General features: G+C 53.1%; 1 protein-coding gene across 2 annotated transcripts; it reads left to right on the forward strand.

Annotated features, from left to right (window-relative positions):
• The first annotated feature begins 772 nt into the window (after nucleotides 1–772).
• Nucleotides 773–25849, forward strand: FHL2 (four and a half LIM domains 2). Of its 2 annotated transcripts, none has more exons than XM_060117854.1 (6): nucleotides 773–1242; nucleotides 12033–12210; nucleotides 19683–19857; nucleotides 22552–22721; nucleotides 23451–23637; nucleotides 25615–25849. In XM_060117854.1, the coding sequence occupies exons 2-6, from the start codon at nucleotides 12055–12057 to the stop codon at nucleotides 25764–25766; spliced, it is 840 nt and encodes a 279-aa protein (XP_059973837.1). In that variant the 5' UTR covers nucleotides 773–1242; nucleotides 12033–12054; the 3' UTR covers nucleotides 25767–25849. The 2 variants fall into 2 exon arrangements, with proteins under 2 accessions (XP_059973837.1, XP_059973838.1); XM_060117855.1 differs by lacking the exon at nucleotides 773–1242 and adding an exon at nucleotides 1461–1566.
• Nucleotides 25850–25904: the final 55 nt, after the last annotated feature.

Consider the following 25904-nt stretch of genomic DNA (forward strand, 5'->3'; position numbering starts at 1 on the left):
ATATCAGAGTCTGTGTGGCATAACTAAAGTAATTAGAAAAAATTTTATAGAACCAAATAACTATCAATTAAAAAATTAAAATAAATGAATTAAACATTCAACTCAGAAAGCTAAAAGAAAAAGTAAAATAAAATCAAGTAAGCCAAAAGAGAGCGAAAAGAAGATAAATGCAGAAATTAATGTTTCATTATTTTTTCAATTTGTTTTTACAAACTGAAACTTTCGGCTCATCATTTGAGAACTAGGAGATCATTTTGTAATTTGCGACTAAATAGACAACATACCTAGGTAACTGTCAGAGGGAAAGGCTTTTCTACACAGTTTGCCCTGGATTTCAAGATAGGGCCTGCTTTGACTGTCAGTGGGAAATCAGGTCCGGAGCCCACATTTCCGTTCTTGGTGAGAAGCTGCAAGGTTCAGGCAGGAAGCAGGCGAGGCAGAGTTCTGGGGTCTCAGGTCTGGGGCGAGTCTCAGCCCCTGGAGTGACTGACGGGACTAGGGGCACCTCCTCTCCTGTGAGATAACAGGGCTTGGCCTTGACAGACTCCAGGTCAGATGGCAGCTGCCATAATTATTGCTCAGCAGGCCTTGAGCAAACCTCTCGGAGCTGAAATTTCTTCACCATAAAACGGGGGAATTATTAACCCTTAACTTTTAAGGGGCGAGAATCCAATGAGATGCGCGGTAGAGCTAGATCTCAGTAGGTGGTAGCTAATAGGATGGCGCTCAGGTTCTGTGATTCCGTGTTGGAGGCCCATGGGGAGCCGCTAAAACATCACGGGACACAGAGCATCAAAGAAGGGAAAGCAATCAGATAGCTTCCCTTCTCTGAGGCCCATCGCTGCTAAACGCGACACGCCTGCCCACGGTCCTTCTGCCCACCTTGCGCCCCGGCTGCACGCGGTGGACGTTTCCATCCCGGCCGTCGTGAGCTCTCCGCCTCTGACCCACCCCACCCCCCAGGCCGGGCTCGGGGGCCTGGGCTCTGGTGTGGGAGGCGCTTTCTCCTCTGCTAGGTCTTCCTGGCCCGGAGGGGGCCACAGAACGTCCGAGCAGCCCTCGGCCTGCAGTGTGGGCGACTGGTCCTTCCCCTCCCCTCCCGAGAGGGACAAAGACCCGGCCTGCCCCATTCTTCCTGCCATCGGCAGGCTCACTTGGTGGCAGAGGGGCCGCGGGGGCCGCAGAGAGACGCTCCCCTCCGCAACCCCCGTCCTCGGCGCGCCTCCCGCTCCTCCGGACCTGGTAAGTGGCCGCCCCTCCGCCGCGCGCCCCCGCACCTCCCCGGCCGGGCCGCCGCGCGCTCGGGACCCGGCGGGAGCCCCGGAGCCGGCGCTCGCGACGCCGCAGGACGGAGGAAACGCCCGCGGCAAACAAAGGGCCGGGGTCCCCAGCGCCGCCCCGGAGCCCAGGGGCGCTCGCCCGCCCGGCAGCGCCGCCCGCGCCGCCCAGCGAGCGTCTCCTTATTTGGTCAAATGACACGCGGGGTTCTCCGGGCGGGGCGCGCCTCTCCCCGGGCCCAGCCGCCCGGACCTCCGCTGCCGTCCGCCGTCCGCGAGACGCCGCGCGGTGAGTGCGCTCCAGCCGGGCCAGGGCCAGGGGGCCGGCAGTGGGGGCCGGGGACGGGGGAGCCTGGGCGGAGGGGGACCCCGGGCCAGAGGAACCGGGGGCGGTGGGGACATCTGGGGAGGGGGTGCTGGGCAGTGGGGGGACATGGGGACAGGGGAGCTGGGCCACGGGGACACCCCGGGGGTACCTTGGGTGGGAGGGACCCCGCCCCATCCCGGAGGGAGGAAGGCAGCCGTCCTCCTGGAGAGGAGGGCCACCAAGCCAGTGGTCCCAGAGGGCTGGGCGCCCAGGCTTTTCCCTGCGGTAGGAAGGAGTGGAGCTTGCCGGTGGCCTCAGGCATCGACCCGTGGGGAAATTGAACTACTGAACCACCAGGGTTAAAAAAAAGGGGGGGGGGCTTGTTTTAGACGAACACGGTAGTAATCTTAAACTGTACTCGTGTGATACCTTAGCATACCTAAGATTGCAGGAAGAGAGAGTTAAATGTTTTATTGACAAATGAAGAGAGTTCTCTTTACTTTCGGATACCCATTTGGGTTTCCGTTCCCACTAGTCTAACCAGGTTAAATGAGCTGCACTAGGGCACTTAAATCACAATAAATCACAGCTGGGGCTCATAGCCGGGAGAACTGTGTTCAGAACCAATGCCAAATACTTCCCATCCCTTTGGCGCTAACTTACCCTGCTTGTGTGTGTTTTGTAATAATACGTTAGAGGGAGAGGCTTTGGTATCCTGAAGGTGATTTCGACTAAAAAACATTTGGGGCAAGTATGAGAAGTACAGGAATTCCTAGGCTGCCTGTTAAACTCCTATAAAACAAGCAGTGAAGAATATTTTATTGTGCATCTATATGAAATTTTTCACAGTGTTTTTCATTCTGAATTTTTAAGGCTTATCAGTTAATATATAGAATGGGGTTCAGTGTTTGTTATCCTGGCGTGCCTCAGTGCTTCTGCACAGCTGCGTGTTCAGAGGGCTGTGTTGGCTTACCACAGGCCAGGCAGTGCCAGGCACAGTGGGGTAGGCTCAGGTACAAACGTGCCACCAGGCAGGTGTGGCAGGTAGCCCGTGTGCTTGGGCTGGAGCTAGGCTGCCTGAGCTTACACATTCCCGTCCATCAGCCCCGAGCGGTGCAGTCTTGGCCAAGTCACCTAATCTCATGGTGCCTCAGTTTCAACAGCTGGAAAACACAGATAAGATGGTGGCTTGCTTTTCAGGGTTGCCTGCACATCAGAAACAGTGTATACAAATTGGATATTACCCTCATTTTTACAGATACACTGAAGCACAGAGAGATCAAAGTAACTTTTCTTAAGGTTTTCCAGCCTAGAAATGGTGACCCTGAGAGCTGACCGCAGGCAGCTTTTAACTTGAGAGCCTGAGTTCCAACCACTAAGCTATGGCGGATGCACCCGAACATTTCAGTGAGGCCTTAGTCTGCATACTTTCACCCAGGGTTGTTGTTAAACCACTTCCAGTACTGAAAAGACTCTAAATTGTAGACAAAAGGGCCCACCCAGCAGGATATTGAAAAAAATCATACTGGGCTCAGGAGGTCTGGGTTCTCTTCCTGTCTGGCCCTGGGCTGGTTCCCCAGCCTCTGGGGCTCAGGCTGCCTCGTTATCAGCAGGGGGCTGGAGTAGGCAGGTAACTTACCTAAGCTGCTCTGACTCAGCGCCAGGAGGTACCCAGTTCTGTGAGCTTCCATGAGCAGAAAGAGACATTGGATACTTCCTAGGTGGTTTTCTCAGGACAGTTTTATCAGAGCCACATTGGTCCCGTGGACTTATACTGAGCAGTCACTTCCTGAAGGTGGCCACCTTGAACTGAACGCACAAGCCCTTCTCTAGTGGCTGAGAGCCCAGTCTTCCGGAGTCCAGGCTGGCATTGTGACTTTGGGGTGAGTTAAGGGAATGGCCTCTCTTGTCCTGACTGGTGGATTTCGGTGTTAGCTCTTGTGATGGTTAATTTTGTGTCGACCTGACTGGGCCACCAGGTGCGGATCCAAGACACAAATGTTATTTCTGGTGTGTCTGTGAGGGTGTTCCTCGGTGTGGTTAACATTTTAATCTGTAGCCTGAGGGCTCTTCCCAAGTGGGTAGCCTCATCCAATCAGCTGGAGACCTGAACAGAATGAAAGGCTGAGCAGGAGGGGACACCTCCTGCCCTACTGTGGAGCTGGGACTCCGTCCTTTCCAGGCTCTGGTCTCAGACTGAAGCATCAGCTCATCTTGGGTCTTGAGCCTGATGGCTTTTGAGCTAGAACTTAAACCTCTGGCGCCCTGCTTCTTAGGCCTTCAGACTCAGGCTAGAACCACCCAGTAGCTCTGCTGGGTCTCCAGCTCGTCAGCTGCTTGGGACTTCCAGCCTCCATAATGATATAAGCCAATTCCTAATATCAATAATAAACCTCTTCATATAATATATATATATTTCTCTGGAGAACCCTGACTACTACCGTTCCCCAGTAACTTTGCTTCCCAGTTCTCCCCACCAGCTCTCAGTCTTGTTTTTTTTAAGATTCCATCACTCCTTTGCTACTGGTGGTCCTCACTTTCCTTTCGGTGTAAAAAGTGCTTGCCCACCCTCTTGGGTCTCTGATGAGAGGTTCAGGGCAGCCTCTGGTCTGTCCATCTTTAGTCCACTTCTCATGGGTGATTCTCACACACTGAGTTTGGACATCACATGTCACCCTGCTCATCCTTGGCCTTTGTCAGCCACACGTTGCCAGCCCTGATTTAGTCTGTGACTTACAGATCTCCTTTAGGTGTTTCTAAGTGTCTGTGCCCACAGGAGAAGTGGCTGCCGTTTTTGTTTTTGTTTTTTATAAAATTATTTATTTATGGCTGCATTGGGTCTTGGTTGCTGCGTGTGGGCTTTCTCTAGTTGCTGAGAGCGGGGTCTACTCTTAGTTGCGGTGTGCGTGTTTCTCATTGTGGTGGCTTCTGTTGTGGAGCACGTGTGGGCTTCAGTAGTTGTGGCTCGCGGGCTCTAGAGCGCAGGCTCAGTAGTTGTGGCGCAGGGGCTTAGTTGCTCCGCGACATGTGGGATCTTCCCGGACCAGGGATCGAACCCGTGTCCCCTGCATCGGCAGGTGGATTCTTAACCACTGCGCCACCAGGGAACTTCATCTGCCCTGTTTTTATGGGTAAATAAAACCAATGTAAAAGAGCATCCTTGAAGCCTGTAAACATTTAGGTTTCAAGAAAATAGGTCTGGGGCTTCCCTGGTGGCGCAGTGGCTGGGAGTCCGCCTGCCGATGCAGGGGACACGGGTTCGTGCCCCGGTCCGGGAAGATCCCACATGCCGCAGAGCGGCTGGGCCCGTGAGCCATGGCCACTGAGCCTACACGTCCCGAGCCTGTGCTCCACAATGGGAGAGGCCACAGCAGTGAGAGGCCCGCGTACCGCAAAAAAAAAAAAAAAGAAAAAGAAAATAGGTCTATGTTTGGTGGTACAACTTTTGGAACCAATAAGAATTAGCCAACTTAGGCAGCAAGCGAAGGCAGCAGCAGGAGGTGTGCACGCCTGTTGTGCCAGGGCCCTGATGGTTGTGCTAGAGAAACGCCATGGGGAGCAGGGTTTCGGGGACAGTGAGGGGCCAGCCTTTCCTGGAAGTTGGGATCATTGCAGATGGAAGGCCAGGCGGATGAGAGCAAACCGAGAGCTGCCTTTTGGAGATGGGAGGAGACTCCTGAAGGGCAGTGAGGGTTTTTCCTTTTGTTCTGTGTAAACAGACATGGATAACTGGACCGCATGTTCCCAGGAAGCAGAGGGAGAGAGGGTGGGGTACACGCCCGCCCTGCCACCCACACCACACACCCACCCACACCCACACCATACACACCACACACCCACACACAACACACACACAACACACCATACACACCACACACCACACACATACCACAACACACCACACACACCACACACACACCACACACACCATACACCCACACACACCACACACACCACACACACACCATACACACACCACACACACCACAACACACCACACACACACCACACACCACACACACACCATACACACCACACACACCACACACACACCACACCACACACATACCACACACCATACACCCACACACCCACACCACACACACCACACACCCACTCACACCCACACCATACACACCACACACACACACCACACCCACATGACACACAACACACACACAACACACACAACACAACACACCACACACACCATACACACACACCACACCCACACCAAACCCACACACCCACACCACACCCACACCATACACACCACACACCACACACACACACCACACATACCACACACCATACACACACCGCACACACCACACACACCACACACACCATACACCCACACCCACACACCACACTCAACCACACACACACCACACAACACAGACAACACACACCAAACACACACCACACATACCACACACACACCGCACACACACACACACACCCACACCCACACCCACACCACACCCACACCACACACCCACACCACACACCACACCACACACACACGACACCCACACCATACCCACACCACACACCCACACACCACACCACACACACACCACACATACCACACACCATACACACACACCATACACACACACCACACACACACACACACCCCACACTCACAACACACACACACCACACACACACACACACACCACACACGTGCTAGTTACGGACCTGAGGCCCATCGCCGTCCTAGCCCGTGTAATGATTCTTGTCCTGCGTAGACAGAACTGACACGTTTCGAGATTAAATATCCAGATAGTATCTTAAAGGTGATTTAAACTCTTTGGAGCTAGAACTAAACTCTTTCGGAGACTGTGTGTTTTATCTCAGTCTCCCAGGGCCTAAGACGGTACCTAGAAAAGAGAAGTTAGTTAATATATCCTTGTTGACTGGATTTAAAAGTCCGCAGGACATCAAAACAAGTGTCACTATTCTTAGTTTATGGTCTTAAGGTCAGAAATCTGACATTTGTTATTTCCCATTTTCAGTATCCAAAAGATAATTCCAAAGACAGCAGTTCACCTTATTCTAGCCTTGTCTCTCACACAAAACATTTCTTAACATGAGCATGGACAAATCAAGCTTGTTGAACGTTTTTGAAAGTTACCAGTTTATATATCAAGTTATAATACCTCCCTGATCTCTGCCTATATAGTCAGAAAAGGCTCAGTAAATGAAGCCATAAATATACAGCAATAGGCATAGTCATTCTTAGAAGAATCCCAAAATGGATTTCAAATGAATTTTAAATACACTATAATATGTTTTTAAAAATAGCAACATCCCTTAAGCTGGTGTCCCTCTCCCTTTCACCAGAATTTTTATTTAAGAGAAACAGTTCAGCTGGACTAATGGAGAGAGTGTCGGGGTAGCAAAGCTGGTTCGTGTGTTGATCCTTCTGTTCATAGAAAAACAAACTGGTGCAGAGTGTTCTCTGGCTTCCCTTCTGGTGTGAGAGCCCCTGCCTTTGGACAGAGGATCTCTGATTTATAGGCTGCTGCATCCGTGTAGGACACCCAGGGCCCCGCTGGTACCTGGAGCCTGGGTCAGGGGGGCTGGCAGTTCCGCACAGAGATGTTGGGAGCATCTCATGGTGAGGTTTGTGCGTCTTGGCCTGACCAGGCCTCATCCGGGGCTGTGCAGCTGTGTGTTCACATGGGTTTGGATCCAAACACAGTAAGAACAGTTCCACCCACTGTGGAAGCAGCAGTGTCTCTGGAAGGGGGAAGAGGCCAGAGGCGGAGGAGAAAGAATGCAGCTCAGGATCTGTTGCATTAGAAATTGTACCAGCATCGGATGCCAAGCCCCATTACATCTGGGGTTTGCTATGCAAAGTGGATTGTTCACATAAAACATTCCTCGTTTCCACTCTGGATGTTGCCTACATGTTTGTGCTCTGGGATATTTGTGTTCATCCGCCGCCCATCCATGTGTCCGTTCATTCATTCCCCAGGTGTTTATGAAGCGCCTGACCCGTGTTTGTCACTTGGTGTGGCCGCAGTGATCCTAGGGTCCACCTTTGCGGGGCTTACGGCTGGGGGCTGGGAGGTGCACAGGCAGTCAGCGTCCTGTGGTGTCATGAAAACACTGCATTTTCCAGTACATTCTTCAAAAGAGCAAGCCCACGTGCAACAGACCAATTTTCTTAATTTTCTCTAAAAAGCTCTGGATGTTGGTAAGCCATGGTGTTTCCCACCTGGGACCCGGGTGGCATTTAAAGCTGGGCATGGCTTCTTCAGCACTGACTTACTGAGGCTGCTTCCTGCCTGTGGGAAGGCTTTGGGAATGTTCACAGATTTCTCTGGAGGAATCAAGGGGGTTAGGGCGGTCTCCTGGACCCGCGTGGATAGAGACGTGTGGGTTTCGAGGGGCAGGAGGCAAATGGCATCTTTGGGGTCAGATTAAAGTACGTAGTTGAAAAAGGGAGCATTGAAGAGGGTGCTCCATGGACACTCGTGCGGCCCAAAGGGCCTCCTGTTCAGGAAACACCTGAAACTCTGCCCCTCCCTTGATTCCCAAGAAATGTTTCCGGTTAAAAAAAAAAATGCACCTGCTTCCTGGGCCGTAAACGCCCTCCTCCCATCTCCCTCCTCCTTCCTTTCTCTCCTTTTCCCACCTCTCCACTTCCTCTCCTCCTCCCTTCTTGTTTCTCTTCTCTCTTCCCTCCCCCCTACCAGCCTGCAACTCCAGACAATGACAGTTCTTAAACCTGAGAAGATAAAAATAGCCCACACGTATAAGCCTGTGGACCTTGCAGACAGTCATTATTTTCCATGGGGCAGCCCTGCGCGTTGCTGCCCACTGCGCTCTGAACCTGTGTCCTTGCCTCGGACTCAGCGCAGGGGGAGAATTGGTTTTAATCGGAGTCAACGCTCTGCACCCACCCCTCACTCCAGGACTCTTCTCTCCCAGCACCGTGGTCGGTGGCTGAGCCTTGTGGCCACATCTGCAAACCTGCCCCCTAAGATCCGGGTGCTTGTTCAGAGCCAAGGGGGATGATATCAGAGGATGACGTAACCACGAGCGAGGGGTGAGAACTCCCAGACGCTGGGATTTGGGTTTGGTTCATGAATAACAAGTCAGCAGTCACACCTGCGGTCCAGATGTCTCCTGGCTTGCTGCTGCTTCATGCTCCCAGCACTTGTGCACCAGGTGATGGGCAGGAGTGACAGGTAACTCGCGGGGAGGGATACGGCAGTTGAGAGAGGGTAAGCAGATTGTGCACAGTTAGGTTAAAAAAAACCAAGATGTTATGTTTGTTTTTTTAAAATTAACTAATTAATTAATTTATTTATTTTTGGCGGCGTTGGGTCTTTGTTGCTGCATGCGGGCTTTCTCTAGTTGCAGTGAGTGGCGGCTACTCTTTGTTGCGGTGCACGGGCTTCTCATTGCGGTGGCTTCTCTTGTGGAGCACCGGCTCTAGGGGTGCGGGCTTCAGTAGTTGTGGCGCACGGGCTCAGTAGTTGTGGCGCATGGGCTCTAGTGCACAGGCTCGGTATTTGTGGCACGTGGGTTCAGTAGTTGTGGCTCGCGGGCTCTAGAGCGCAGGCTCAGTAGCTGTGGCGCATGGGCTTAGTTGCTCCATGGCATGTGGGATCTTCCCGGACCAGGACTCGAACCCATGTCCCCTGCATTGGCAGGCGGATTCTTAGCCACTGCACCACCAGGGAAGCCCAACCAGTCATTTTATAAGATTAAAAAATGGAGTTATAGGAGGTGTCTAATGCAAGGCTATAGCTAAGTTTTTGCCATTAAAAAGAGGCTTAAGATGGATCGTATAACTTTAAGTACACAATTTTGTATAATAATTTTCTATTTGGTAGCATTTGATTAAAGAAGAATTGGTTTTAAACACCTTGTGGTGGAAGGGACGCTCTTAGTCTCCTCAGTAGCTCGTGGGCTACTGATTCTGATGCTCAGGGGTTTGTGCTTCTTGTAACTTGCCGGAAATGCGCTCAGATTTGTGTCCCTCTGCTCTGCCCCTCATTAGTGATGGCCTCAATTTCCACCCCAACTTGTTGGTTTAAGCATAAGTGCTGTCCTAGTCAATAAAACTGGAGTGACTTCTCAGAGGAGATAAGGAACCAGATGGGAGAGAGATCCACCAGCGTCCAAGACAGTTCTGCAGAAACAGGGGCTGTCGGACCCTCCGGGCCCGTCGCGGCCACACTGGTCCTCCTGGGAGTTGGTTTCAGTGATGGGGGCGTTGTCTCGGGGTCACCTCGGTCCCCTTCAGCCGATGTGGAGCCCTGTGTGTTCTCACAGTTTACTCTGTTAGATGATTTCTGTCCCAGTCCTGCAGAGTTGGAGGAGGTAGAAAGCATATCCCAGGTCTGTGAGCATCACCAGGGCCTTACCTGGGACGAAAACAGTTCCCCACTTTGATGACTCCAGAGCACAGGAATGGTGCTCAGTGGGGTTGGTGCAGTCTATGGTCTGTCGTCTCCTTTCCCCCGCAGGGCCTGTGCTTGTCCAAACCCACATGGAACCACCTTTCCATTTAGATTGGGAGTTTCTTTTTTCTAAGTGAGATGGCTGTTTGGGAATGCTCATATGAATCTTCTGTTTTCATTAACATTCCTGGCCTCCAGTTTTTCCATCCATAAAATGAGGTAGTCATAGATAATCTCCCAAATTGTTTCCAGATTAAAAAATTTTATGATCTATATATAGCCCTATCTCCTTTCCTTGTTCTTATTTCAAATCCTCAAGTCATTATTCTTAAATTTGTGTGACCAGAATAGGCAAATAAGGTTCCACAGGTAAACGGCAGCCTTTATTCGAAAAATCTACATGTTGGAGGGACGGCGCTTAACTGCGATGAACTAAACGATGGCCACTTTCAAGGCCAGTTAACTGAGGAATTACAGGAAAGCATTGCATCTTCTGCCAACATAGCCGCTGCAACCTGATGGTGGCCTTAGGACAAAGGATATTTACATGCTGTGTTTCAGAACAAAAATTCAAACGCTCAAGAGCCTCATCTTGTGATGTTATTGCAAGAATGTCCAGACAATGTTTTCTTTAACTCCAGGAAGAGCAATTCAGGGGGCTGGCTCTCGCCACATGTGTCCAGCTGCATGCTTTATACTTTTAGGAAAAAAACTGTCCTATAAACACAGAAGTAACCAAGTATGGATGCTTGAAAGTTGTCCATTTCTCTGCTTACAGTTGTCAGGATCTTATATACACAAGAGTACAAAATAAATAAACACTATCAAATTCGCTATTATCTCATAAACCAGACAGCAATATTTCATTTGCATCCTGGGGTATTATTTTGGAATTTCACTGTTAAGTGGGTGGAAATGACTGAAAATGGAATCAAGTTTAATCAGAGATTGTGAAACATCGCACAGAGTTACACAGTCAACCTGTCTCCATATTTAATCATTTATAAAGCTTTTTCACTTGTAGCAAATCAAATATTGCCACTTGAGAAGATATTTCTAAAGAAGTTGCACTGTGTTTCTAATGGCTCGGAGGCGTTTCTCTACACCTAGTCTTCCCAGGGTAGCCCGGCTCTTTCTGGGGTGGTGCTGACATGTTTGTGCAGGAACCACATGGGGAGGGGGGAGGGAGGAGGGTGAAACCTCCCGCCTTCCTCTGCCCTTTCCCTGTCCTTTCTGCTCAGACACACACCGCACTCATCCTGGAAAAATGCAGCTCGAGGTGTCGCCTGGACTGGCCATTGACTGCCGTCACTGTGTTTCCCACCGTGATCATCCCTGCCCTTGGAAGCCAGCCCTTCCCCTTCTCCTGCTCCCTGGATACCTGGGCTGAGAGGAGAGTCTTGTCCCCTGGGAGGAATGAGACCCCCCCCCCACCCCAGGGCGCCTCCTCTTGGGCAGGGGCCGGGCGTGCTTCCCAGTGAAGCCGGGTCGAGGCGATGCTCCCGTGGCCTCAGGTTTACCAGCTCTGACACCCGTCCCTTGGCTTCTGTGGTTTCTTCTTATTCAAATTCATGAATCATAAAGGGGAGCTCGCGGAAAGTCTTTTTATAGCAATGAGCACTATCCCTGCTGTGCTATTTTGGGGGCAGGGAGAACGGGAAGATGTGCGGTTGCGTCCCACGTTTGAAGCAGGCACTCCTTCCAGGGGATGAGGGCTCTGATGCCAGCTCTTTCTTGGGTCCAGAACTGGGATCACGTTTTCTGACACGGTCACCCAGAATTGGGACTTTTAAAGAAGTGGAATGTACTCAGACACAGAACTGCCCCCAGCTAAGTTTTTAAAAGTATCATTGAAAATTACACCCGCTTCAAGGGTGAGTGTCGATTGCTCACGCAGAGGATGTAGCCACCGATGGGAAAGGTGATGGGAAAGGTGGCCCTCACGGAGCAGGACGGTCACTGCCGTGTGCACGGGACATCGAGCACGCTCACTGAACCTGTCCTTTCTCTCCTCCCCGGTAGGTGGCAGAAATCTGGTGCCAGGATGACCGAGCGCTTCGACTGCCACCACTGCGAGGACTCCCTCTTCGGCCGGAAGTACGTCCTGCGAGATGAGCGGCCCTACTGCGTGGCTTGCTTCGAGGCCCTCTTCGCCAGCACGTGCGAGGAGTGCGGGAAGCTGATCGGCTGCGACTGCAAGGTACCCGCCCCTGGGCATCCTCCAGTCCCGTGCTCCCCGCCCACCCTCAGGCCTCCCAACTCCCCGGACACCCACACTGGACTCCCCAAGAACCACGTGCTTCTCAGCACAGTTGTGCTCACGTCCGGGTCCTCATCACCCTGGACACCCCAGAGGCCCCTCTGCTGGGCTCAGACCCTTCACCGGCCTTTCCCGGCCTCCTCCCCATGGACTTGGTTTCTGCCGGTCTCAGTCCCACTGCACCTGGTCGGGGCTTTTCCGGGACGTGTAGGCCGAGCATCCCAGGTCCACTTGTGATGGCCCCGTGGTCAGCATCCTTATCTAACCAGCCACCTGCCGCCCCGAGGGCAGCGCTCTCCCTCCTGGGCTGACTCATGGGGCAGGGGCGCGCGATCAGTATTGGCGCGGTGAGCGTGAGTGTGGGAGAGCTGGCGCCCACCCCCGGCTGGAGGGGCTGAGAGGCCCTGCCTGCACTGGGGCATTGGGGGGGCTTCTCTTCTTCGTGGGGAGGATCAGGATGTGTGGCTGCCAGCTGAGCAGGTAGGGCTGGCCCTGCCGGGGGCGATCCGGAGTGGTCCAGCGCGTGTCTGCCCCGTTTCTGTCGCATCCATCCTTCCCATGACGGTCAGTGAGCAGCCGGCTTACTGGCGCTAGGTGTTTAGTGACAGTCGAGGGATAATTTCCATGTTACAGGGAAGAAGCCTTTGCCCTGAGCAGAGACAGAGGGTGTGGGATGCCCCCACTTGAGCCCAGGCTGCAGCCACGTGTCGTGGCTCCACAGAGGAGTGTCACATGGAGCGGAAGGGAAATGGGACTCGGCACCTGTCCCGTGGAAGCCTTAAAACCTCCAGGGCTTTGGCTACGACCACGAGCAAAAGTAGCTGGTCTTGCTTGTCTGAAAGCCGCCTGCCCTCCGACCTCCAGCTCTGTGTGATGGGTGTCCGGGCCCTTCTGCGTTCATCTCCAGGCCAAGCACAAGAGCTCAGACACCAAGCTGTCCCGTTCCATCCTGGCTCTGCGTCTCACTGGCTGTGAGATCGTGGGCCCATGGCTTGAACCCTCTGTGCCGGTCTGCACGTTTATAAAAGGGAGCTACAACAAGGGAGCCTGCGTCATGGGTTCTCGTGGTGTATAGCTACCATGCACTCAGTGCTCTAAGGAGCGGCCGATGGTGTGGAAAATTCCACCCCCTCTTCTCTTCCGACTGCTTCCCTGCAGCTTGCTCCCTCCCCCTGCCTCTCGAAGCTTCACCCTGTCTCTTTATCAGTTTTCACTAGAGAAACGTCAATAAAAATGTCCGCTTTGAGGAAGAACTAAGAAGCAGGGAAAACAATTATTTTATAAAGGCTTTACCTGTAAAAGACATAAGTAGCTGAGAGGTTCAGATATCATTCTGACAAACAACTCTGGTTTAAAGGAGACGTTTTGGAGATTTAGGGCTCATCATCCTTGCCCGGGGGCTAAAGTAAAAACAAAAGCGAAGTCACTGATCATTTCTTCAGTATGATTTAGTGGACAGACCCTTGAAACTGGTTACCCTTCAGCACAGGCTTTAGGAGCAGATAAACAAGAATTCCCCAAATGGGGCCAAAATCAACAAGACTGCTGCAAAGTCAGGCGTCAATCACGCTGAACTTTTCAACCCGGATAACGGTTCACTCTGTGGAGTTAGGCCACGTGATTCTGCACATGTGGGAAGGAAAAAGATGTGAACTTGCAGTTAGACCTTGCCATTTGGGGCTTCTGAATGTTTGGAATGGTTTTCTTGGCTTTCAGAAGTAATTATGCAGTTGGTTTTGTGGAGGAAGTGATGGCAGGAAAAATGTGCCTGCACTTCGGGAAGAGAAGCCCCAGCCTGACAGGAGGGGCGCTGGGCAGAGCACCTAGGCTGGCGGGTCTGGTGGCTGTTCTTTTGGCTGAAAATAGCAGGGGTGCCATAAGCCCCACTTGGCTCTCCCTCTGAAGGACATTTGTGTATAACTGAAAATACTGCAAGCCACTGGGGATTAGGCTGATGTTGTGGGTATTGACTGACTTTCAAATAAGGTAGGCAGGACTTCAGGATGACCTGCTTCCATAGGTAGCTTATCTGTGTTTGAGCATCAGTTCTATGCGGACTCTCTTTCTGTTCTTTCTTTCTGTTTAGTTAACTCTGAGGAAATGCTGTGATCTCCAGGGGTAAAAATCATTCATTTTTATGGCTAGTGGAATAGTTGACAACAGGTAATACAAATAAAAATTTATGATCCTCTGACCTTATGCTCTTCCAGAAATTTTTCCTGGACACCTGTGGATACCAGCAAAAAAAATTTTTTTTTGCCTGATTACAGATGTTTTTCAGGGGATAGGTCTACCTAAGTCCCGGGCTTCAAAAAGTCAAGAAACCCAAAGAAAAGATAAGCTGAGCCAGAACTCAGAGATGGCTGCTGATCCCTCCCATCAGCAAATTGGTGCCTTTAGCAAACTCTGGGCCACATACCTGGCTCAGACTTTGGGTTTTCCGTGTCTCTGCGAGCAGTGCCATAAAGTCAGACGGGCCTCCAAACCCACCCACCCGTGTGCCTGGAGGGGGTTGCGAAGAGTAAGACGTGGTAACAGTCAAAGGACCTTCTGCAGGTCTAAAACCAGCATTGAGGGCTTCCCTAGGGGCTGTGCAGTGGTTAAGAATTCGCCTGCCAACGCAGGGGACAGGGGTTCAAGCCCTGGTCCTGGAAGATCCCATGTGCCGCAGAGCAACTAAGCCCGTGCGCCACAACTACTGAGCCTGCGCTCTAGAGCCCGCGAGCCACAACTACTGAGCCCGCGTGCCACAACTACTGAAGCCCACACGCCTACAGCCCGTGCTCTGCAACAAGAGAAGCCACCCCAATGAGAAACCCACGCACTGCAACCAAGAGCAGCCCCCGCTTGCCACAACTAGAGAAAGCCTGTGTGCAGCAACGAAGACCCAAGGCAGCCAAAAATTAAAAATAAATAAATAGTAAAAATAAATTAAAAAAATAAGTAAACAGGTCCCCCTCGAGGGCACACCTGGGACAGGGCTGCACAGCATCGTTCTTCAAGGGTTGGAAAGAATGTGCGGTTGGGGACATGGTAGCCTGACAGTCGCAAAGTGCAGGACACCTTTTCAGAGTGCTGAGCACGAACGACACGGCAGATCCACTGATGAGGTGAAATCCCGTGGATCTGAGGATTGGCTGGTTTGGGAATCAGCAGCTGAGCTTCTCCCAGCCCAGGAGGGATAGACAGGGTGTAAAAGAGGGTGAGGGACCCCCCTGCCCGGAGCTGCCCTCATTAACTAGTGGGCGGGGGGTGCCTCCAGGCCACTGACTCCCCCTGCCGCTCAGCTGAGGTCTCAACAAGGGCACATTCGGAGCAAAGCCACAAGCGCTTCCCATATTAGGAATATTTCTAAAATGGAAAAATATAAATTCTGAAAGGAAGTGTTTGGGCCTTATCTTACCTTGTTTATCAGACATTTTACTGCAATTTACGACGTTCTGTGTGCATAAGATTAGATTAGCATTGGTCTTTTTTCTGCGACGTGTCAAAGGTTTTTTTTCTTCCTTTTTTATGTTTCTCCCCTTCATGCTCTCTCTCTACAGAACCTTAAAACCAGGGTATTTCTAGAACATTCCCAAGTTCTTGAAAGTCAGTGCATCCATATGTCTTAGCCTTGAACCTCCAGCGTCTAAATGGTATCTCTGGGGACCACGTGGCGTACGCGACACAAAACAGAATTAAGTGAGACGAGACTAGCTCGGTACTAAAAACTAAAACTCTGTTTGGAGCCATGAACACCAGAGGTGGAAAGAGCCGCTAGGAACCCAGTTTTACAGACGAGCATTCAGAGCAGCCGTGCATTTCGGCTCAGGCACCGGGTCGAATCAACCTAACCTAACCTGGAGGCATGGCCTTTCTGTGCCATTTTCCGGTCCATCCCCACGAGCCCCGAGCCCCTAAAGCCAGTGGCATTTCCCACCTCCGCGCCCACAGGGCATGGACTCTGCAGAAGTGAGTTCAGGAGGAGGTGGTGACGTGAATTATCAACTTGACTCAGACTCCCTTTTCAGGACCCCACAAGAGAAGGATTACGGGAAACCCGACAGCACAGCAGCAGATGAGGGCTTCCATGTGTGGTCCTGAATGAGTTGCATGACGTGGGCTTTTCCGGGGGTGCCCGCGGGGTGGCACCAGGGGCACAGGGTCCTGCAGGGCCAGCATCACTCATGGCCACACAGGCGTCACCGAGCGGCTGGTGTCCGCGCGGGGCCTCACAGCCAAGGGGGCGGAGGGGCGGGCCTCCCAAGGTCAGGCACGGGCACAGGGTGAGTAGAGGACACCGGGGCAGAGGGTGAGGCTGGGCGAGCGCGCTGAGACCTGCCTGCAGAGATGCTCCCGGGCTGCAGGTCAGCAGGAGGGATGCAAGAAACGGGGTTCACGGCGTCTTAGCATTGTTACGTTAAACTTGCTCACCTATCAGATGGGAATAAACCTTATTCCGTGGGGTTATTGTGCGGCTGAAATCAAGTAAGAGGGGACTAAGAATTTTAGACTCAGAAGGGCTGCGGAGGCTGAAAGCACTGTACAGAGCAGTGACCGAGCCAGGAGCTCGGAGCTTAGATGAGGGCGTCCGTTCCATCCCCGTCTTCATGAGTAGATGTGATCTCAGCAAGAGACGCTTCGGGGCACCTGCTGTCACCACAAGCTGGCATCTAAGACTGACATGAATTGAGCCGTGTCAGTGTGCCAGGACCGTTGTCAGGGCTTCACCATCATCCCTGTCTCTCTGGGCAGATCTGAGGCTGGGAGAGGTCAGGTGACTCACCCCCAGCCCCACAGTGGCGGAGCCAGGGTTTGAGTCTGGAACCCTCAGCTTTAAGCACCGGGATGAAATACATCAGGCATTTTAGACACTGTGCTCCTGGGTCCCCAAGGGCACTGGTGGCACAGCAGGTGTGCAGGGCGGTGACCGGAGGGCAGTCACCGCTGGCTGCAGCTGGAACAGGGGTGGGACTGGTTCCAGTTCCCCACGGCCCCGCCCCCGACAGTGATGCTAGCTTGTTCAGAGACTGAGGCTTCTGAGAGCAGGGGCGTGGGTTGGTATTTATCTTGAGGAAAAACATTTCATCAGAAGGTTTGAGAATTATCAAATGCCCCTGAATGAACATTTCAGGGCTGCGGAGTGTTAATGCAGAAACGTGTGCGTGCGCGCGCGCCTGAGAGGGGCAGACAAGGGAGCAGCTGTGTGAGCGTCACAGTGCTCCAGGGAAGGGACAGCTGGTGACTCAGCTGAGCCGGCATCTGGGAAGGACAGAGACTAGCTCCCTGGGGCGGGATGGGGGTGGGACCAGGATGGGGGAATGTTTCCACGTGGCTGCCGTTACCAGCCTGGGCTAGGCAGAAGCCAGGGCGTGAGCAGTCCTTCCCTTGACTACGGGACTCGAGACGCAGGACAGCAAGTGACTAAGTGACCAGCAGCCTCGGGAGGGTGGAGGCTAGGAGCTGGGCCTCCAGAAGGTCTAGAAGTCCTGCCTGGGTGCTTATGGTCTCGTCAGGACAGGGCGGTGGTACCCAGATTTCTAGGAAACTTTCTAGTGTCAGATGTCTGTCAACAAATCAGCTCTTGTCAACCTAGCTAATGTGTTTTCATGCCGGAAATGTTAACCGCAGGCAAGTGGATTTCTGCAGTGCTTTTGACCCACGAGATCGTTTTAAATGAGCTTTTTTCCCCTGACCGTCCAGTCCCCTAAGCATGCGCGGCTCCATCCTCCTATGGGACTCGCTAACCAGGGCAACTGGTGACAGCTGGTGGCTTCGCTCTCACGATGTCATCCGTGGAGGGTCCCCCTGGGCTGTGTTGAAGGTCAGGACCCAAAGGCAGATGTCCTTGGACTTGGCTTCCTTTCTTCCCGGTTCACTCGCAGCCTTGCTGTCCCCTGCCCCGCCCTCCCGGCTCGCAGCTCAGCGGGGTGGGGCTCACGGAGGGGACCCGCGGAACTTCTGGAAGGGTGCTTTCCACATGCCACGTGATAATCAAAACTTATTTTTTAATTGTGGTAAAATACACATACATAAAATGTGCCATCTTAACTATTTGGAAGTCTACAGTTCAGTGGTGCTTAGTACCTACACTCTGTGTGCGACCATTTCATCTTGTAAAACTGAAGCTCTCTGTCCCCACTCACACCCGCACCGCCCCAGCCCCGGGTACCCACCCTGCTGCTTCCTGTCTCTGAACTTACCTCCTCCAGGACCTCATATAAGTGGAATGATTCAGTATTTGTCTTTTTCTGACTGACTTATTTCACTTAGCATGTCCTCAGAGTTCATCCATGTTGTAGCATGTGTCAGAATTTGTTTCCCTTGTGAGGCTGAATAATAGTCCATGTTTATCTGTCATCTGTGGACAGATGCTGGGGTGACTTCCCCCTTTGGAGCTGTGAATGTGGGTCTGCAGATTCCTTCTTTTGGTTCTTTGGGGCATATACCCAGAATTGGAACTGCTGGATCGTGTGGTAATTCTCTTTTTAATTTTTTGAGGAACTACCATACTGTTTTCCATACAAAAAAACTGTTAAATGCATTTATTCTATAATCAGTGTTATAACAGTGATCCCATGATCAGAAACTCCTCCACTTCTTAAATTAGGCTGATTATTGTTCTTAGTGGAAAGGGCATTATTTATTTAATTATTAAATTTTTTTGGCCACGACGCTTGTATCATGTGGGATATTAGTTCCCCAGCAGGAATCGAACCCGTGACCCCTGCAGGGAAGCATGGAGTCTTAACCACTGGACCACCAGGGAATTCCCAGCGGATAGGACTTTAAATGGTTTGTTCGACTTTCAAAGTCTCAACAAAGACAGTGCTGAGTTGCATTCATTCATTTGGCCTCCTTTGTCTAGCCGGGCAGGAACTCTCCCAGCCGGCTACCTGGAGCCACGGCACAGCTCCGCCCGGCGCCCCTCTGTCTTGCCCTCCTGGTCTGTGCCCTTTCTCTGCCCAGCTCACGTCTTCGATGCTCAGCTGATGGCACCTACTGGATCTCTCCTGACCTGCTTTCCACCAGGTTGACCCAGGGCCCCATCCTCAGGTTCTGTCTCTGAGCTTCCCAGCAGCCTGGCCTCCCTCCTGCGGGGATCACAGCCATCATCCAGCACAGTTGGGTTTGCCCAGCGTCCTCGCGGCCAGAGGACTCCCGGGGTCTGTGTGTCCAGGAGAGGCGCTGATGAGTTTCATGTGCCGTTTCTCTTTCTTACAGTCCCCAAGGGAAAGCCACTCGTTTTTCAGACGCATCTCTCGCACACACCCCTGTCTAAACAGTGACCCTAAGAACAGCAATAGAAACATCCTACCTGATTCATTCCAGCCCCTCGTTGCCCATTTGCCCCCCTCGCTGTGGGTCCAGCAGAGCCCACGCCCCCGGCCCCTCTCACGTCTCACGTCTCGTGTGCTCTGGGCCTGCAGGACTTGTCCTACAAGGACCGGCACTGGCACGAGGCCTGTTTCCACTGCTCGCGGTGCAGGGGGTCCCTTGTGGACAAGCCATTCGCTGCCAAGGAGGACCAGCTGCTCTGCACCGACTGCTACTCGCAGGAGTACTCGTCCCGCTGCCAGGAGTGCGAGAAGAGCATCATGCCAGGTGGGCACCAAGCCGCTGCCTCCCTCCCGCCCGCCCGCAGAGAGAGAGAGAGAGAGAGAGAGAGAGACATCGTCTGTGCGCGTGCGTGTGAATGTGCGTGTGCGCGCTTCCCCCGCCCCCTCTGCCCCCTTTGCCTCCCGCCCCTCCTCGCAGAGCTTGCGCGTGTGGGCGCGCTCCCCCCCCCCCCCCCCCCCCCGCCCTCTCCGCACTCTCTGCGCACACGCGGAATTCCTTCCCCGTCGGTTACTGCCGCAAATGGGTGCTGGGCCGTGGCTGGGTGCTGGGCCGTGGCTGGGCGCTGTGCCCTCGTGCAGGTTATGTTCCCGGCAGGCTTGGCGGCAGCTGGGTCCAGTGCCAAGGCCAGTGATGGGTGACCTGTTGGTGGAGGATGGGACTGTGTCCCTTGCTCTTTGGGGGGACTTTGGTTTCTTTGTTTTATGGGAGAGAGGGATCTTTCATTTTAAAGAACAGAGTGGACAAAAATACTTTATGGAATTTTTCAATACATAATTTAAAAAACGAATCTTGTTAGACACGCACACAGTGTGGGCGAGAAGAGCCTAAGATTTGGACCTTGGATGGTTCATCGGCTACTTAGGGTCAGTGATGTCCTCTGTGTGACCAGTAAGGGGTGGCTGGACGGTATAGCCTTGACAAATAAATAAATAAAGCAAATAAAATACAGGACTCCCAGACAAATCGGAATTTCAGCTAATCCCACCTGGGACCTCGTTAATCTGGCATCCCTACCAGAGAGCCACCTAAAACCGGGAGAGGACGCTGTCCATTGACCGTCTTTGGGGATGTGGCCCCCGAATCAGGCTCAGGCTGGGGGAGTGGGGGTCGGGCACAGGCTGGGACCCCTAGCTCTTAGGAAGCTCGATACAGCTGCACAAGGAGCCCTCAAATTGCCCTGGAAGGTATCTGTTCTCAGGACAGCTTCTTTGGTAGATACACTTCCTTTAGTCCTGGGAAGGTTTAGAATTAAGGGCACACATATAAAGAGAATCCAACTCAGAGCAATAATAGTGTGTTAAATAATCTGGTAAAGTGTGGGTGAAGTTTAGAAAAAAATTGGTCTAAAGAGTAAATTAACCTTATGATTCTGACTGAAAGTGTGCAATCAAGTAAGTGATTTAAGCTTGTGGTTTTACACTGGAATTTTCTTAATTTGTAAATGGTTTTGACGCTTAAGATATTTTAGGATTCATTATATTTATAAGTTTAATTCATTTCAACAACAATTACTTAAGAACTTGAGGGACTTCCCTGGCGGTCCAGTGGTAAAGAATCCACCCTCCAATGCAGCAGACGAGGATTCCATCCCTGGTTGAGGAACTAAGATCCCACATGCCCCGGGGCAGCTAAGTCCGAGCGCTGCAACTACTGAGCCTGAGCGCCTCAAGAGAGCTCGAGTGCCGCAGACTACAGAGCCCACGCGCCCTGGAGCCCGTGTGCCACAGCTAGAGAGAAGCCCGAGCGCACCAACAATAAGATCCTGAGAGCCGCAACTAAGACCCAATGCAGCCAAAAAAATGAAAGAAGTAAAAGAAAATAAAAATAGGGGTTACTTTAAAAAACCAGGGCTCAAACCCGTGTCCCCTGCATTGGCAGGTGGATTCTTAACCACTGCGCCACCAGGGAAGCCCCGGGAAGAAAGATATTAACTGCCGCTTTGACAAAGACAAATATATGTCTAAGAGTAGAAGGTGAATTTTTCTTGATTCTGGCAGGCTGATCTCAAGACGACGCCCTCCTCCTCCCCAGGGATGTGCATCTCACCGTCTCTGCTGTAGGGGGTTTTAGGTAAAAACTGTGGGGAAGCCTGGCTGGTACCTTCTGTGACAGAGGCACAAGCCCAGAGGAGGGCAGCCAGGAAAGGGAGCCTTGGGGCCGTCACGTTTGAGCAGTCTCAAAGGTCAAGCTGATTTTAACAGATGGAGAAGTCAGGAGAGGAAACGGACCGAGCACCAAAGGCAGGGTGTCTGGAAAAGGCCTGGTGTGTGGGGGGAAAAGAAAAAAAATGCAAGCACTAGATACTTTTTAAAAAAAAACCAAGAAAGAAAGAAACAAACAAAAAACAAACCTAGACCTGAGCGCTAGCTTCCTTCCTTGGTTTGATTTTAGAAAGTGCTACAACCAAATCAAGGTGAAAGCAGTGCAGACTGTCAGTGTGGCTTCTGCAGCGAAATCATATAGAGGACAAGAGGCCCCACTCAGTGCAAAGCTCGCCCCCCTGCCCACACCTGCAAGTCACCAACCGCGGTGCACGGCTCCGTCCCCACCCAGGGAGGCTGAGCCCCAGCTAGCAGGTGCACCACGGCCTCCAGGCAGGGTCACGCTGTCACCAGGCCTTCACCGGCTTCCTCGCTTGCTCCTTTGAATCAGAAAAAGACACCCCTTCCACCAGGCGGTGGACTCTGTCGGAGGCGCGTCCTCATCCGCAGCCCGTGAGAAGGAGCTTTGCCGCCCTCTGCTGGCGATGCTGCACAAGGACCACACGGTCTGCCCCCAACCCCCTGGGGCTGCGGGGTGCCAGCGGGCGCCCTCCCACGGACCTGGGACGGGACAGTACCCCGAGCTCTGGGGTGGACAGAAGACTGCCCTTCAGAACATGCAGAAGGCACACGTGGTCTGGCCTGGGGCCTTTAGTGAGAACCACGATTGTCCTCCTTGCTCCCCGACCCCTGACAGGCACCCGTAAGATGGAATACAAGGGTAGCAGCTGGCACGAGACCTGCTTCATCTGCCATCGCTGCCAGCAGCCCATCGGAACCAAGAGCTTCATCCCGAAGGACGGCCAGAACTTCTGCGTTCCCTGCTATGAAAGGCAGTATGCCTTGCAGTGCGTTCAGTGCAAAAAGGTACCTCTTATTCCCCCTGTCCCTTGCACACCTGTTGTCCTTTCTGAAAGAGCGTCCACCTATCCCTAAGGTGTCTTTGTTCATCGCCCTCCTTGAATAAACAAGAAACGGCCCTAGACCTAGTTGGGGTGCGGGGAGGGGAAAAGGAAACTGGAAAGGCCTGTCCCTGGGGTGGGGACAGATCCCTCGTCACTATCCAGGGCTGCGTCAGGTTAAAGAAAGAAAAGCGTCCTAAGACTACAGACAGGGTGGGAAGGCAGGCTCTGGGCTCATTTTTTCCACCCAGGAAGCCAGCCCCATGGTGTCTGTTAAGCCTCTTCCTTCCACCCGAGTAGCTGAGGAGGCTGTTGGAGCAGGTGCACCTGGTGGTAGAGATGCTACAGCGATCTGCCCGCAGGTGGGGCAGAGGAGGGGCTGCGTGACCTCAGATCCCGGCCCCTGAGCTGCGGTCTCCCTGCTTCGCCCTCCTGCCTGCCAGGAGGCAGTGCTGTCCCGGCAGACACCCCGGTACCCACGTCCCGAACGGGGATCCGGGGTCTGCAGCCGGGGCCTGGCAGCTTGGGGAAGGGGCGGCAGGGGTGACCTCGCCGTCCGGAGGACAGCATCTCTGGGACCCGGACGCCGGTGCGGCGCATCCTGGGCGAGGACCGCGCGTCCTCCAGAGGCGAGGGCCGGGACAAGGGCGCCGGGCACAGGCCCCTGCGGGAGCTGACGCCCTTCTGCCCGCAGCCCATCACCAGCGGGGGCGTCACGTACCGGGAGCAGCCGTGGCACCGCGAGTGCTTCGTGTGCACCGCCTGCAAGAAGCCGCTGTCGGGCCAGCGCTTCACGTCCCGCGACGAGTTCGCCTACTGCCTGGGCTGCTTCTGCGACCTGTACGCCAAGAAGTGCGCCGGCTGCGCCAGCCCCATCAGCGGTGGGTGTCCGTCCCCGGCCTGTACCACCCCCTGCCCCTCGTGTGGCTGCCAGGCTTTGGCTTGTGGATCTGTTCACGTGTGCAGACTCTGGGCCGCCGCGCTCCCCTCCCCCGCACGCTGGGCGCGCTTCCCTGCCTCCCCCCATCCTCTTCTCCACGGCGGCGGCGTTATTTCTGCTTTCGGCTGGATTCTCTCCAAACCGCAGGCTGTGAGTCTCTGACATCCCCGCACAGGCGCAGGGAAGCAGCTGGGATGTGCAGATGCTCCCCGGCCTCTGCTGGGGGCTCTCTCTGGGTCGGCCCTTCCCACCCCCCAGGCACTTGGTGGAGCAAGAGCCCAAATCTGGGTGAACTACAGGATGTGCCCCAAATTCAGAGTGGAGCGCAGATGGCTGGTGGGACTCCAGTCCTGGAAATGCTCCCACTTTCAACACCTCTGGGGAACTTTACACATGTCTGCTGCCTGGTCATGATTTAATTACTCTGGGGGACCACCTGGGTGTTAGAATTTTTAAAAGCTTCTCAGATGATTCATATATGCAGAAAATGCTGAGACTCTCTGGCCTGAATCACTCGTTTGGTTCTGCCTGAGGGCCCGGGCCCGGGCTGTGTGATCTGCGGGTCTCTCATAGTCATTGTGGGCCTAGGATGGGTAAAGGCAGTTTAAGATGTTTAGGGAAAGAGTTGAAAAGCTTTGCTGGTGCAGCTCCATCAGTAGCAGAGGGAGTGTGGTATCAGAAAACTGGCCTCAGTTGTACACATATAGATTCTTTGATATTCTTTTCCATTATGGTTTATCACAGGATATTGAATAGAGTTCCCTGTGCTCTAGGGTAGGACCTTGTTGTTTATCCATCCTATATATAATAGTTTACATCTGCTAATCCCACACTTCAGTAAAAAAAAAAAAAAAAGTTAAATTAGAAAAAAAAAAGTCCCTATCTAGGTTTCAGATCATTAAAAAAAAAAAAAAAAGAACTAGCCTTGGAGACCTGGGTTCACCCCCAGTCCTGTCAGTCACTAGCCCAGGGGATTAGCCTGAGGCCACCCACGTGTGAATGGATTTAATGCCAGACATCAGGCAGTTAAATTACAAAAGGAGCTAACTGCTGGGTGAATGACAGACTTCTCCTGCTACTCTGAGACCTCCAGCTATTAGCCAGTGTTGTTACTTGTTCTTAACATGGCAGATTGAGCCGTTCTTTCTGGAAAGCGTTTGTAATCGCAAATCATGATCCAAATTTCACCAAGGATTACCCCGTGTATTTGATTCCATTTTGTTTCAGGGGCCTTGGTGGCTGGACAGACCACCTGTGTTGTAACAGGTGGCCAACGTACCTTAAACATTTGTTAAGAAGTAGACATCAGACAGAGTCAGACACCCCAACTGAAACGAGTTCCTGCTTCCCTCGTTTCGATAAAGGATGGCTTTCTCCACTGCCCACACGTCCTCCTAACCCGCTCCCACGTTCCACTGGCCTCACTAGACCTCCGAGTCTCGTGCGTAGCTGAGGCTACTTCCTGCAGCAGGCGTGCCCATCCGTCTGCCCCCCGCCCACGTGGCGTCTCTTTCGTGAGGCCGTTCTGGGCAGTTCCAGAGACGGTTCACATCTTTCTCGTCTGTGCTCCCTTTGGCGCCTCATTCATTAATTGCCAAATTTCTGAGCACCAGACCTGAGGCACCCAGGGAAGGAAGGGGTGGGAGAACTGGGCTCCGTGACTCAGGCGTTTCACTCGGGTGGGAGGAACACACACACACCCCGCAGGCTTCTTATAATTACGGCGATTGTCATGTAGCTGTGGAGCCCTTCTGTCTTTCTCCTGCGATTCAGGAGCTCCCCGACCTGAGCACGGGATGGGATTTAAACGTGGAGCCCAGCACTGATCACATGGCACCAGCCGGGCTTTGAACGGGTCCACACAGGACTCCTCCCCCCCGCCCCCATCCTCATCCGTGTCCTTTTCCTCCGTCCACAGGACTGGGCGGCACCAAGTACATCTCCTTCGAGGAGCGGCAGTGGCACAACAATTGCTTTAACTGCAAGAAGTGCTCGCTGTCGCTGGTGGGGCGAGGCTTCCTCACGGAGAGGGACGACATCCTGTGCCCGGACTGCGGGAAGGACATCTGAGCCCCTCCCCGAGCCCCCTACAGCGCCCCCAGCCCCTGCTCGCGCTGCACCTGGCTCCACCAGCCACCTGGGGACGTGCCTCCGCGCTGCTCAGTGGTACTCACGTCTGTTTAAACCCTTCATCTACCCTGTGTGCTC

This window comes from Mesoplodon densirostris, chromosome 14 (genome assembly GCF_025265405.1).
Source record: "Mesoplodon densirostris isolate mMesDen1 chromosome 14, mMesDen1 primary haplotype, whole genome shotgun sequence".
Classification (NCBI taxonomy): domain Eukaryota; kingdom Metazoa; phylum Chordata; class Mammalia; order Artiodactyla; family Ziphiidae; genus Mesoplodon; species Mesoplodon densirostris.

Excerpts from the sequence above, each read along its gene's own strand:
- FHL2 (XM_060117854.1), top strand. The coding sequence starts at position 12,055 with ATGACCGAGCGCTTCGACTGCCACCACTGCGAGGACTCCCTCTTCGGC. Across the intron at positions 12,211-19,682 it reads TGATCGGCTGCGACTGCAAG|GACTTGTCCTACAAGGACCG; the intron begins GTACCCGCCCCT and ends CTGGGCCTGCAG. Across the intron at positions 22,722-23,450 it reads AGTGCGTTCAGTGCAAAAAG|CCCATCACCAGCGGGGGCGT; the intron begins GTACCTCTTATT and ends TTCTGCCCGCAG.